The sequence below is a fragment of the Monodon monoceros genome, unplaced genomic scaffold (assembly GCF_005190385.1).
Source record: "Monodon monoceros isolate NGI ecotype Baffin Bay Population unplaced genomic scaffold, NGI_Narwhal_1 Super_Scaffold_16, whole genome shotgun sequence".
Classification (NCBI taxonomy): Eukaryota; Metazoa; Chordata; class Mammalia; order Artiodactyla; family Monodontidae; genus Monodon; species Monodon monoceros.
Window position 1 is genome coordinate 25,210,324 of NW_021703772.1, and position 14,275 is coordinate 25,224,598.

The 14,275-nt window shown below is 35.8% G+C and overlaps 1 protein-coding gene across 1 annotated transcript in view; it reads left to right on the forward strand.

Moving 5' to 3' along the window:
* ERBB4 (erb-b2 receptor tyrosine kinase 4) overlaps positions 1–14,275 on the forward strand; it is a 671,873-nt gene that overhangs the window by 349,378 nt on the left and 308,220 nt on the right. The window contains exon 5 of the mRNA XM_029224991.1: positions 12,278–12,396. Within this exon, the coding sequence (XP_029080824.1) occupies positions 12,278–12,396 (119 nt within the window). The remainder of the gene's footprint in view (positions 1–12,277; positions 12,397–14,275) is intronic.

Below are 14,275 nucleotides of genomic sequence, written 5' to 3' on the forward strand. Positions count from 1 at the left end.
TCTGCAAACAGTGACAGTTTTACTTCTTCTTTTCCAATTTGTATTCCTTTTATTCCTTTTTCTTCTCTGATTGCCATGGCTAGGACTTCCAAAACTATGTTGAATAATAGGGGTGAGAGTGGACATCCTTGTCTCATTCCTGATCTTAGAGGAAATGCTTTCAGTTTTTCACCATTGAGAATGATGTTTGCTGTGGGTTTGTCGTATATGGCCTTTATTGTGTTGAGGTAAGTTCCCTCTATGCCCACTTCCTGGAGAGTTTTTGTCATAAATGGGTGTTGAATTTTGTCAAAAGCTTTTTCTGCATCTATTGAGATGATCATATGGTTTGTATTCTTCAATTTGTTAATACGGTGTATCACAATGATTGATTTGCATATGTTGAAGAATCCTTGCATCCCTGGGATAAATCCCAGTTGATCATGGTGTATGATCCTTTTAATGTGTTGTTGGGTTCTGTTTGCTAGCATTTTGTTGAGGATTTTTGCATCTATATTCATCAGTGATATTGGTCTGTATATTTCTTTTTTCGAGTATCTTTGTCTGTTTTTGGTATCAGGGTGATGGTGGCCTCATAGAATGAGTTTGGGAGTGTTCCTTCCTGTGCAATTTTTTGGAAGAGTTTGAGAAGGATAGGTGTTAGCTCTTCTCTAAATGTTTGATAGAATTCACCTGTGAAGCCATCTGGTCCTGGACTTTTGTTTGTTGGAAGATTTTTAATCACAGTTTCAATTTCATTATTTGTGGTTGGTCTGTTCAAATTTTCTGTTTCTTCCTGGTTCAGTCTGGAAGGTTATACCTTTCTAAGAATTTGTCCTTTTCTTCCAGGTTGTCCATTTTATTGGCATAGAGTTGCTTGTAGTAGTCTCTTAGGATGCTTTGTATTTCTGTGGTGTCTGTTGTAACTTCTCCTTTTTCATTTCTAAGTTTATTGATTTGAGTCCTCTCCCTCTTTTTCTTGATGAGTCTGGCTAATGGTTTATCAATTTTGTTTACCTTCTCAAAGAACCAGCTTTGAGTTTTATTGATCTTTGCTATTGTTTTCTTTGTTTCTGTTTCATTTATTTCTGCTCTGATCTTTATGATTTCTTTCCTTCTGCTAACTTTGGGTTTTGTTTGTTCTTCCTCTCTAGTTCCTTTAGGTGTAAGGTTAGATTGTTTACTTGAGATTTTTCTTGTTTCTTGAGGTAGGCTTGTATAGCTATAAACTTCCCTCTTAGAACTGCTTTTTCTGCCTCCCATAGGTTTTGGATCGTCGTGTTTTCATTGTCATTTTTCTCTAGGTATTTTTTGATTTCCTCTTTGATTTCTTCAGTGATTTCTTGGTTATTTTGTAACATATTGTTTAGCCTCCATGTGTTTGTGTTATTTACGTTTTTTATCCCTGTAATTCTTTTCTAATCTCATAGTGTTGTGGTCAGAAAAGATACTTGATATGATTTCAATTTTCTTAAATTTACTGAGGCTTGATTTGTGACCCAAGATGTGATCTATCCTGGAGAATGTTCCATGCGCACTTGAGAAGAAAGTCTAATCTGCTGTTTTTGGATGGAATGTCCTATAAATATCAATTAAGTCTATCTGCTCTATTGTGTCATTTAAAGCTTCTGTTTCCTTATTTATTTTCATTTTGGGTGATCTGCCCATTGGTGTAAGTGAGGTGTTAAAGTCCCCCACTATTATTGTGTTACTGTCGATTTCCTCTTTTATAGCTGTTAGCAGTTGACTTATATGTTGAGGTGCTCCTATGTTGGGTGCATATATATTTAGAATTTTTATGTCTTCTTGCATTGATCCATTGATCATTATGTACTGTCCTTCCTTGTCTCTTGTAACATTCTTTATTTTAACGTCTATTTTATCTGATATGAGTATTGCTACTCCAGCTCTCTTTTGATTTCCATGGAATATCTTTTTCCATCCCCTCACTTTCAGTCTGTATGTGTCCCTAGGCCTGAAGTGGGTCTCTTATAGACAGCATACATATGGTTCTTGTTTTTGTATCCATTCAGCAAGCCTGTGTCTTTTGTTTGGAGCATTTAATCCATTCACGTTTAAGGTAATTATCTATATGTATGTTCCTATGACCATTTTCTTAATTGTTTTTGGTTTGTTTTTGTAGGTCCTTTTCTTCTCCTGTGTTTCCCACTTAGAGAAGTTCCTTTAGCATTTGTCGTAGAGCTGGTTTGGTGGTGCTGAATTCTCTTAGCTTTTGCTTGTCTGTAAAGCTTTTGATTTCTCCATCGAATGTGAATGAGATCCTTGCTAGGTAGAGTGATCTTGGTTGTAGGTTATTCCCTTTCATCACTTTAAGTATATCATGCCACTCCCTTCTGGCTTGTAGAGTTTGTGCTGAGAAATCAGCTGTTAACCATATGAGATTTCCCTTGTATGTTATTTTTCGTTTTGCCCTTGCTGCTTTCAGTAATTTTTCTTTGCCTTTAATATTTGCCCATTTAATTACTATGTGTCTCGGCATGTTTCTCCTTGGGTTTTTCCTGTATGGGACTTGCTGCGCTTCCTGGACTTGAGTGGCTATTTCCTTTCACATGTTAGGGAAATTTTCGACTATAATCTCTTCAGATATTTTCTCGGGTCCTTTCTCTCTGTCTCCTCCCTCTGGGACCCCTATAATGCGAATGTTGTTGTGTTTAATGTTATCCCAGAAGTCTCTTAGGCTGTCTTCATTTCTTTTCATTCTTCTTTCTTTATTCTGTTCTGCAACAGTGAATTCCACCATTCTGTCTTCCAGGTCACTTATCTGTTCTTCTGCCTCAGTTATTCTGCTATTGATTCCTTCTAGTGTAGTTTTCATTTCACTTATTATATTGTTCATCTCTGTTTGTTCTTTAATTCTTCTAGGTCTTTGTTAAACATTTCTTGCATCTTCTTGATCTTTGTCTCCATTCTTTTTCCAAGGTCCTGGATTGTCTTCACTGTCATTATTCTGAATTCTTTTTCTGAAAGGTTGCCTATTTCCACTTCATTTAATTGTTTTTCTGGGGTTTTGTCTTGTTTCTTCATCTTGTACATAGCCCATCTGGTACATAGCCCTCTGCTTTTTCATCTTGTGTGTCTTTCTTTGAATGTGGTTTTTGTTCCACAGGCTGCAGGATTGTAGTCTTGCTTCTGCTGTCTGCCCTCTGGTGGTTGAGGCTATCTAAGAGGCTTGATGGGAGTGACTGGTGGTGGGTAGAGCTGACTGTTGCTCTGGTGGGCAGAGCTCAGTAAAACTTAGTCCACTTGACTGTTGATGGGTGGGGCTGGGTTCCCTCCCTGTTGGTTGTTTGGCCTGAGGCAACCCAACACTGGAGCCTACCTGGGCTCTTTGGCGGGGCTAATGACTAACTCTGGGAGGGCTCATGCCAAGGAGTACTTCCCAAAACTTCTGCTGCCAGTGTCCTTGTCCCCATGGTGAGCCACAGCCCCCCACCCCCTGCCTCTACAGGAGACCCTCCAACACTAGCAGGTAGGTCTGGTTCAGTCTCCCCTGGGGTCACTGCTCCTTCTCCTGGGTCCCACTGCACCACTACTTTGTGTGTGCCCTCCAAGAGTGGAGTCTCTGTTTCCCCCAGTCCTGTCGAAGTCTTGCAATCAATTCCCACAAGCCTTCAAAGTCTGATTCTCTAGGAATTCCTCCTCCCTTTGCTAGACCCCCAGGTTGGTAAGCCTGACTTGGGGCTCAGAACCTTCACTCCAGTGGGTGGACTTCTGTGGTATAAGTGTTCTTCAGTCTGTGAGTCACCGACCCACCAGTTATGGGATTTGATTTTACTGTGATTGCACCCCTCCTACCATCTCACTGTGGCTTCTCTTTTGTCTTTGGTTGTGGGTTATGTTTTTTGGTGAGTTCCAGTGTCTTCCTGTTAATGATTGTCCAGCAGCTAGATGTGATTCTGGTGTTCTCGCAAGAGGGAGTGAGAGCACGTCCTTCTACTGCACCATCTTAGTTCCTTCTCCCATGTTGTATTTTAAACAGTTTTTGGAACTATGTTCCTCCCACCCTCACCCCCTTTGGTCTTTAGACACCTATTTGGCTCTTTAATGTAAACATATTAAGGAAGCTATATACAATTCTGGAAATTAATTTAAGACCCTACTTTATAATAAATCATGTGACCTAGGATAAGCTAGTTAATTTTTTTGTTTGTTTGTTTTTTTGTGGTACGCAGGCCTCTCACTGTTGTGGCCTCTCCCATTGCAGAGCACAGGCTCTGGACGCGCAGGCTCAGCGACCATGGCTCACGGGCCCAGCCACTCCGTGGCATGTGGGATCTTCCTGGATTGGGGCATGAACCCATGTCCCCTGCATCGGCAGGCAGACTCTCAACCACTGTGCCACCAGGGAAGCCCTAGTTAAATATTTTTTAAATGTTAATCTCTTCATCTGTAACACTGGGATAATTAACTTGCTCTGCCAAATGCATAGATTATTTCATATTATAGTTTTCTTTAGAAAAATTTTTGTCAAACTCAAATGTATAGAATTAAAAGTGAAAATGTATGCCCATCAATGAGCACCATTCCCCCCAACCTACATTTTTCCATAAAGTGATTACTTTATGGTAATGTTTGGTATATATGTGTACATTCATGTGTATATTTATTCACATAAGTGTATATAAATTCTGGGATTTTGTTTTACAAAAATGAGTACACTATATTTACTCTTCTATCACTTTTATTTCATTGTACATTATATTTTCAAAATCCTTTCATTTCAGCAGATTGCGATTAACTTCATTCTTTATTTAGTCCTGCAGGAGTTTCCCAAGTTCTGGGTGACCTGTAATTTACTTAACAATTCCTTCTTAGTGGACATTAGATTACATTCTATTAGTCTCAATTACAACCAGTGAGCATTTTAAATACATATCTGTCCATATGTACACATTTTTCTGTGTCAGATTGCTAGAAATAAAACTGCATGGTCACATGTGAATTTACATACACAAATTTGTTAGCAGCAAATTAGTCTTCAAAAATCTTGTATCAATTTTGATACACACCAATAGTTTGCTCAATTTTTAACCTGCATGTAAACTAGATATTTTTTTTTTCATTTAAGAATTATGTACACAACAACATATCCCTGATTTAATTTATAGTTACTGGATTATAGCTGAAGTCAAATGTCTTTTTTACATAATTATTGAGCATTTCTATTTTTTTCTTAAACTTTCTATTCATAGTCTTTGCTCAATTTTTCTGTTTTAATATTTTCTTTTCCATTTTAATATTTTCTGATTATTTTCATTACAAAATTGGCATTTTTTTTGGCCAATTTCAGAAGGAAACTCATCCAGATATATACTGGGTAGGAGAGATTGTCTTTATTTCAGTCTATTGATATTCTGGATGGGGAACTAGGGTAAGCAAAACAGATTGTGTGTGTGTGTGTGTGTGTGCATGTGCGTGTGTGTGTGTGTGTTCATTTTCATCAAGTCTGGATATAGAGACGTTTGGTCTGCTATAATGCAAGGTGATTTGGAAAAGTTGAATGTCAACTTTTCCTCATTTTTTGGTTTGTAACACATCCATGATAAGATAATTCCATTTTTTAATCACTTTATTTCCAGTATATCATTTATTTGTGTATGTAAGGTGTAGCCATCAATTCTAATGTAAAAATATATTTTTAAATACTATTTATGGTTTCATTATGCCAATTCATACACTTCCCTTATTATCTTGGAATCTGTATATATAGTCTTGGAAAGATTATGCAAAAACTCACACTCACCCTCAAGAATACTTTTATAGTTCATGTAATAGGGCAATATTATTTTTGTTTTTGTTTTTTTTAATCCTGGCTCATAAACTTTGCTGATGTTAATAGCCTGTTAATAAGGGAGAATTTCCCTGGTGGCCAAGAGGGTAGTTTAAAATCAGCTTTAAGGTCCCTTAATGAACCACTGAGCATGTCTTTTAAAAATAGGTTGAATAAAAATTCATTAAGTAAATGAATAAAGCAGCTGTTGATGAAGAATAGATTAGACAAGATTCCTTTCCTATATGACATAACTAGCAATATTATCATGTCATAGCCCATGGGTCACCAGGGAATTAACTGGGACAAGGGTCAAACCTGATTAGTAGCTGCCAAATTTAGGCATACTTTTACTAACTGATTCTGAATGTCAGTTTCAGTAAGGGCTTTGCAGGTGTCTGCCATGTTTTTCAGGTGAACTGTAGCAGTTATTGCATATAAGATTAAACCATTATAATACTTGTAGGGGTGTTCACCTTATGGTATGAATGGTCAGTTCCTTTGGAGTAGCTATCACCAGACTAATTAGAAGTAAAAGATGATGTTATATTTTCTTCTGTGATGTGAAAATGGGTATAACTGTGGTAGTTTAGAAAGCCCAGATATGTTTTTATAATTCTACTTAGCCTTTTTTTCAATGCATTAGGCCTTATGCTACTGGTTAAAATAATTAATAAAATATTAAATTATTAAAATTCAAAATTCCTTCCCTGTCCAGATCAGGATATAGTCTTTATGTATCCTGAGGCTTGACTCTGTGCAGCAACAATTATTGTCAATTATTCTGTGATCTAATGTGAGATAGGAAGCAACAGTACAGTTTAAGACCTATCTCCATCTCTGCCTTCCCGTCTAAATAAATGCTTTACCCTTCCTGCAGTAGCCACACAATAAGAAGGAGAGAGTATCTTAGAGGAGAGGTATTAAAATATTGGTTTATAAAGGCTGAAAACCTTGGGGCTCCCAATAAAAAAATGAATTTTCTGGCCCCTTCCCTAGACTTATTGAATCAGAAAGTAGGAAGAGGACCAGGTATCTTTCTATGTAATTCTTACAGTCTATCAGGCACTGGACACACAGATGTGTCCAATTATTCTCCCCTGGGAAAATTAATAGTGGTATATAGTTTAGTGTTAGTGTCATTAGACCTGATTTTCTACACATTTCAGCATGCTCTGGAAGTAATATTCTTGAATGGTCTATGAGCTTTATTTGCTTCATTTAAAGTCGATTCTGATGATAGTAGCTTTCTAGAAGCATGTAACAAAACCCAAAACGTTCATTTTGTGGGGGCAGGGGGCGGTCACAATTTCACGACTCATAGGAGTAAATATTAGATTGTAGAACTAGAGGGTACCTCTAGAGAGCATTTCATCAAGCCCGCTGTCTTTAATTTAGTGGAGGTCTAAAGCATTCAGAAGATATTTCCCTTAAATACTGACAAAGACTCAAGAAACCCATTCAGTGTCTCATTACAGTGTTTTTATCACTCTAATAGTCAATAAATTCTTCACATCCAACCCAAATCACCTTTGCTTTAACCCAAGCATTTTTCTTCTTGCTCAAACCTCCAAGTTTGTAACTGAAAACAGCCTAACACTAAAACCATTCCACTGAAGTACCATCTATTTAATGGACACAATGTGTTTCACGGACACAGTTTGTCGAAATTTGGTCAATAAACAGAAGTAATCTAGGCATCATAGAGGTGCAGGTCATTGAATACTAACTGAAATAGAATGAAATAAAAATAAGCATGCTTTAAAATATGCTTAGCAATGTAATTGGGGGCTGCTCAGGATACTTGTCACATAAACAGCTGCTGGGTAAGAGAAAGGAACAGTTTTCTGACTGTCTTACTTATCTGAAAGTTTTGCCTTCAGAATTAGCCAAGCAATATTTCTGTTCCCACTTTAGGTCTTTTTCTTCCCACATTTTCCTACCTGCTTGCACATCAGTTGTGTTTGCTTAATCTCCCTATTAGTGATAGAGGGCTTAACAACACCAATAGGAAATTAAAGGAAGAGGACAGTCAGTGTGATTAAATCTCAGACAAAGAATAATTAGTTAGTCAATCAATCAAATGCTGGAAATAACCTAGAGTTTTTCCCATTTTCACTGGATAGAATAATTGTTTTCAGCTCTAGACTGCATATTGGAAATCACATGGGGAGCTTATTAAAAGTATCAAATCCTAGAACATGGCATGTAATTTTGATTTAATAGGAATTAGGTGATTCCCAGGCATTTTTTTTTTTAAGCACTCTATATCCTGCTACTCCAAATGAGGTCTGTGGACTAGTAGGCAGTGACATAACCTGGGAGTTCATTAGAATGGAAAATCTTGGGCCCCACTGATTATCAACTAAATCAAAATTTTCACTGATGCAAGAATCCTGTTCAGTGATCATAGAAAGCCTGGTTCAGAGCCACGGGGTAGAGGAAGTGAAGAGAAGCAGAAGGCACTGAGGGTGCGAAGATGGAGGAGATGATGAAGGAGGAATGGATGGGAAGGAGGAAAAAGGGGGCCGGGTGTAAAATGTAGGAAGAAAACGCAAAGACTTTGCCTAAATTTACATCATTTGTTTTTTAATGGGCAGAGATCCTTTTGTTTAGTCACCGTGATGCCAATGCTCTGTTTTGCATCATTTATGAATGTTCATTTTCCTTTTGTAACTCATAAGAAGTAACAGTAAATATTTGATTAGTAAATTGCTAAAGTTCTTCAAATAAAATTAATTTCTTCTAAGGGAGTAACTTTAAGGGTAGTTACTATTATATTTTAAGAAGTAATTAAGCCCTTGTTTTTATTAGTGAAATGCTGATGTAATAAACCTACTCATAGATACTTTAGTTTTTTTGAGATGATAGATATTCTCTCAGCAGCATCCTCTTACTACTACAGAATGCTTGGTTCCTTAAATGTTAAGGACCCAATATCCATCTGATTCTCATGGATGTTTTGAATGAATCCCCGTTTCCAATTCCAAATTTACTGACCCTAATATAATAAGCATTTTAATTTCCCAAGTTTTATCTTTTATGTTAAGCAATCAGAGTTAGTGATGTACCACTAAAGAACAAGCTAGTAAAAATTCAACCCAGATATTGTAATGTACCCAATGAAGCAATTTAGAAAAGATAATAAATATAGGGGAAAAAAATTCTAATGAAATAATAGTCATGCAAGGATGGAAATTAAAATAACCAAAGCAATTATAAGTTAATGTTCCCATGGAGGCTAAGTGAATTATCTGATTGATTTAAGGACCTGTTTTTTGTTTTGTGTTTTCGTCATAATAAAATATGACTATAGTTTGATGTGTTTAATTCATATTAAGTAATGCTTATTAATCAGCAAGTGCCATTAAACAGACTGTACAAAGGGAAAGTTTTCTTTCTGGAAACAAAACTCATAACAATGTGAAGAAATGTTTCTTAAGAGTGTCTCATCATTATTTAGAGATTAAGCTTATTGCTTTGTTCTTTTGCTTACTTATTATCTGTCAAGCAAAGATTTCTAAATACGTTTCATGCTTACTGAACTTTAGGTGTGTGAAAACTATGATAACAAATAGTGATTTTTTAGTGTTAAATGTATCTTACCTTTTGAAAAAATATAATTGTAGACTGCTTTTGAAACAAATCCCAGAATTCCCTTTTAATATCGTAAATCAAAATTTTAAAAAATAATGCCTTAGAAGGATGTTTCTTTGCATGTTCCTGAAATGGAATGGCATCTCTAACATCAAAATGTCCTGAGAAAATGTGAGATAGGTGACCACTGTATGGAAGGAATTGCTATTTTGAAAAATTTATAGTTGACAACACATATGATTGAATAATTTGAATACATGTTTTAAAAGTTCACAGTATAATAATTATTGAACCTAAGGTTGTACTACGTTAGATTCTTTTTCTAACATATTGTTTTTATATTTAAATAGTGTACTCAATGAGAGAAATTATCTTATGAACATTTAATAAATAATTTATAAAAATAAAATCATGGTTATTTCTTTAAATACTATATACATTAATTTCCTCATTTGGTAGGAAAGACCAAAGTATATAAATAAAGAGAAATTGAAACATTTTGTATAGTTACCTTAAATCACCATAGAGTTAAAAAGAGAAATTAACACTTAGACATATATGTCTAGGATTAAAACATGATATGATTTATAGGATATGATTGCTCTCTTACTTCATGCTATTTTCCAGCTGAAGAAAGCCTGTCAACTAAAAGCAAATTAGTAGACTGTCCTGTGATAACACTGATTTCAAATCTAGTAATTTGATTAATTAACATATGTCTGCCATTTCAATGAGCAACTCTTAATACATCAAAAGAGCCTCGTTGAATCTGGAAGAGAGGAATTATATTTGAATCTGTTCTTTCCAAAAGTGTCTATTAAAAGTGTTTCCTTTATATGGTATTAATTACTAATTAGGACATCTAAATAAATATAACAATTGGTTAAAAGATAGGAATGTTAATGTAAAGCACATGTGTGAATATGAAGAGTTAATGAGTAGATTTAATTCATCTGCTTACTTGCTCAGAAGCAAGTGTGTCAGATTAACTCAGGGTGGAGATGTGTCTGAAAAGGTTTCAGAGCAAAATGGCACCTTAAGTGGATCTTATGAATGAGTATTTGCTAGACAGAGAAGGCAGATAGGGTTCTTTTCCTCATGAAGGAATGCATTGTGAAAAGGCAGTGAAAATTACAGTTGAGTACCATGAAAGGAACTGGGGACCACAAGTGGTATTTCTCTGTTTGGATGTGAAGATCACAATGAGAGTAGTGAGAGATGCTGGTAGAAATGATGGTCAATTGATAGAGGACTTTTATTCCTTGCTAAGGGTTTACTCCTCTAGTGCAGAGATGGGAAGTAAGCTTCATACTGTGAAACAACACTGATTTATATGCAGTTGCCCATATTTTCCAATCATTACTTTTAGAGTGGCATAGAGGATTGTGATCTGAGAAATCTTTTAGAAGGCTATGTAATAATTTAGAGCTAAGTCTCAAAACAAAGTTGGAGTAGAGAGGAGAGACAGTAATGAAAAATATCTATTGCTAGTATTTGGGATTTTTATTAGGTATGAGAAGTGAGGGTGAGGGGAAAGGAGAAATAGAAAACATGTCCCCAAATTTTAATTGAGCTACTGGATGGTTGATACTATCATTAATTGAGGTAAGGGAACAAATAAGAGAGATATACTTGATGGTGGAGGTGGGGAAATGATACATTCCATTTTGTACATTTAAATGAGAACTTTTGTAGACACCTAGAAATACATATTGCATCTCAATAGAGAATTCAGATCTGGATCTGATGTTATCTACCTATAGGTAGTATGCAAAGCAGAGATGAATGATTTCATCCAGGTATATGAGCCCTTAGACCAAAGAAAATTGTGAAGACCAGCTCTGAGGAACACTAGAGTGGTGTCTTGCTATGATAGCAGTGAAGGAAGCTTTGAAGAACTCAAAGAGGTGGGAAGAAACAAGGGTGAAGTGGAAATACAGAAGCAAAGAAATGATGTGCTACACATATGCTGTAAAATTCATTTCTCTAAATACTTTTAAAATATATCTTTGGAATAAGTGTGATAAGCGGAAATGTGTCCCTCAATGCTATAATTTTGATGTCCAATGTATACCTTGACATACTGCTGTCAGCTTGGATTGAAGGATGTTATAAGAAAAAACTAATAGAAGTTTTTGTTGTGTTTGTTATGAATATATCTCTCTCCCTCCCTCTCTTCCTTTCCTTCTTTCTTTCCCTCCTCCATCCTTTCCTTCCTCCTGTGGTGTTACACTCTTCCTTACACAAGTCCCTCCTTTTTCAGAAATCTTAGAAGAAATTTCACTTAAATCTCAGGAATAGAAACAGTTGTGCTACTACAGATCCATTATCTATCTCTCTTTGTCTACCTGCCTACCTACCTATTTATTTGTCAGTCACATATGCATTTTATCACCTATCTAGCATCGATGTATCTGATAGGAATGATATAATGTGAATCATGTAAAAGTTTCTGTTCCCCTTTCTGCGTTGACTACCAAAAATGTTGCACTCACTCCTGGGGACACCTCCCGCTGCAGGCCCTCACTGTGCATACTGTAAGTTGACTTCGCTGCTGACTCCATCCTTCACGGCCTGCCAAAATGTCGCATTCAGTTGTTCTAAATTTGATTCTTTCTGGCTAAGTTGTGTGAGTTTTGTAAAGCCTTTAAGTATTTGCTGGAACAAGAAAGAATATAGAAAACAAATTCGTGTATTAATTTTGAAGGGTTTTAATTTTGCAGTAATTTTGGGCTTTACAGTAATTTTGATCAATTGCAGACTTCCTTCAGTAAATGTTTGCTGAGCTGAGTCAATGACAGTTGAGTACATTGTTTCTCCAGGGCTCAACTTTTCTCAGCTACTCCAAATCCCCTTAGAAGTTTCTCTTGGTGGCTGACTTTGATGAGCACCTATCTCTGTCTTCTGCAGTGACAAGGACTGTCTGTGCAGAACAGTGTGATGGCAGGTGCTACGGACCCTACGTTAGTGACTGCTGTCACCGAGAATGTGCTGGAGGATGCTCGGGACCTAAGGATACCGACTGCTTTGTAAGTCTGGCAGCTGCCCCTTTCGCTCTCGGGTCCTCCCCTCCATCCTGATTTGACTCAGGCACATTGAGTCTTTAATATCTTATTAAGATAAGATCAAATTTTGCCATTTTAGGTTTAAGAAAGATGCTCTGACTTCCTAGAAGTCATTCCTTCACTGGGTGGCTATTAATTAACTAGGATTGCTCTGTTCTACTAAACGAATTATGTCTTTCTGATTACAATTTATATTATGAGTGAGGTTTATTGGACAACATGAAGGAGAACATATTGAGATATCTTTTAAAAAGCTAACAGCATCCTTCCAGAATTTACGGTGATTACCTATGTGTGTTGTTGCATCGTTGAGTCGAGTCTTCTGAGTGGGGGCACTTGCATTTTATTTCTCAAATATAAATTTCAAGATTAAATCACACAAATTTGTGAATTTAACTGTTTTACAGTTTATATTGTTTACAAGCTAATATTATTCAAGATTTATAAGATTTACAAATGCACGTTTAAAGCAATTTATATGCTAATCTGTATGATTTTTTTTTAGAAGAGGACACTTTTATGTCCTCAAAAGTAATATTTATAGCTTGTAGGGGTCACTTTTTAATTACATTTTGATATCCTTGATAAAGGTCTTTCTATTCTTTTGAATACATGCAGACAATTCTGTGAGCTATAGTTGATGAAATTTCATACACACAGAGCATTAGTTTCATTTTAAGCTAAAAATCATAAAATAATAAACTATTTTTGTTGCTAAAATTGCACACAGGAATTTATTTTGTTTTTTTTTCCCCTCTCAAATATCCAGAGAATACACAGATATATTTAGAACTGAGTCTTTTTTTCAATTTGGCACTTAATTCTGGAAATAAGCAAATTATAGATTATAGCTCTTATGATGTAGATACACAGTAATTTCTTTTCTTAATGTCACAAGAAACTTAATTTGTCTATCCTAATTTTATAGTGAAACAAAAGTGTGTATTGTAGAAATGAGTAGGGAGGAAGAAGGAAAGAGAAGAAAACTGTTAAAAGTATACAGAAGATGCTCAGCAGATCTTGAACTGAGACCCTTTCCCTTGCCTATCACCAGACGTGGGATTGAAGCTTGATCTGGAAGTTGCTGAACAAGTGTTTCAAAACAGTAATTTCAAAACAGTAGCAACAATAAACACCAACAATTGATGTTAACTTTCACTTAGAATCTTCACTGCATTTTTTTCATGGTTCCATTATCACAATAAGCAGAGTGCTGAGGGAGCTTCAGAATTCTCATTTCATTACTTTTATGGAGTGGTCCAGTGATTCCACTTTGGCATTTAGTACAGAATGTTCAAGAATACCAGACCAAGACTTTGGTGTAAGTTATGTTGTATTGTATGCTGTCTGGAAGGTAAACTTGTTTGATTTCTCTGGCTTATGTCCATTTGTTGCCAAGCAATCTGTGCACAACACTGTATAAAATGTGTTAGTAAAGCAATTATGAGGACACATGAAGTTTTATACCCATAAATTAAAACTTACTGAGTTTCCTAGATTGGTTTTTAATAGATTCTTCCTGGAGAGTGTCATCTTAGTGAATAATGTATTATCAGTGAATCTCGTTCTGATTATGCACCTCGTAGACCATCATCAGGGAATTGTCATGTTTGTGATAAAGTGCTTGCTAAAACAACAATTGATTAAGAAAATGTTTTGAGGAAACAGAATAAATTAGTGCTTATTAATAAGCATATGTACAATATATGATGATATGTAAAATATAGCTTGAGTTCACATTAGCTTGCCTTCCAAGGCCTAAATTATTCCTATGAATGTTTAAATTGTTAAATTAAGATAATTAGTTCATCCCCTATTTTGCTAATCACATGTTTTTATGTAC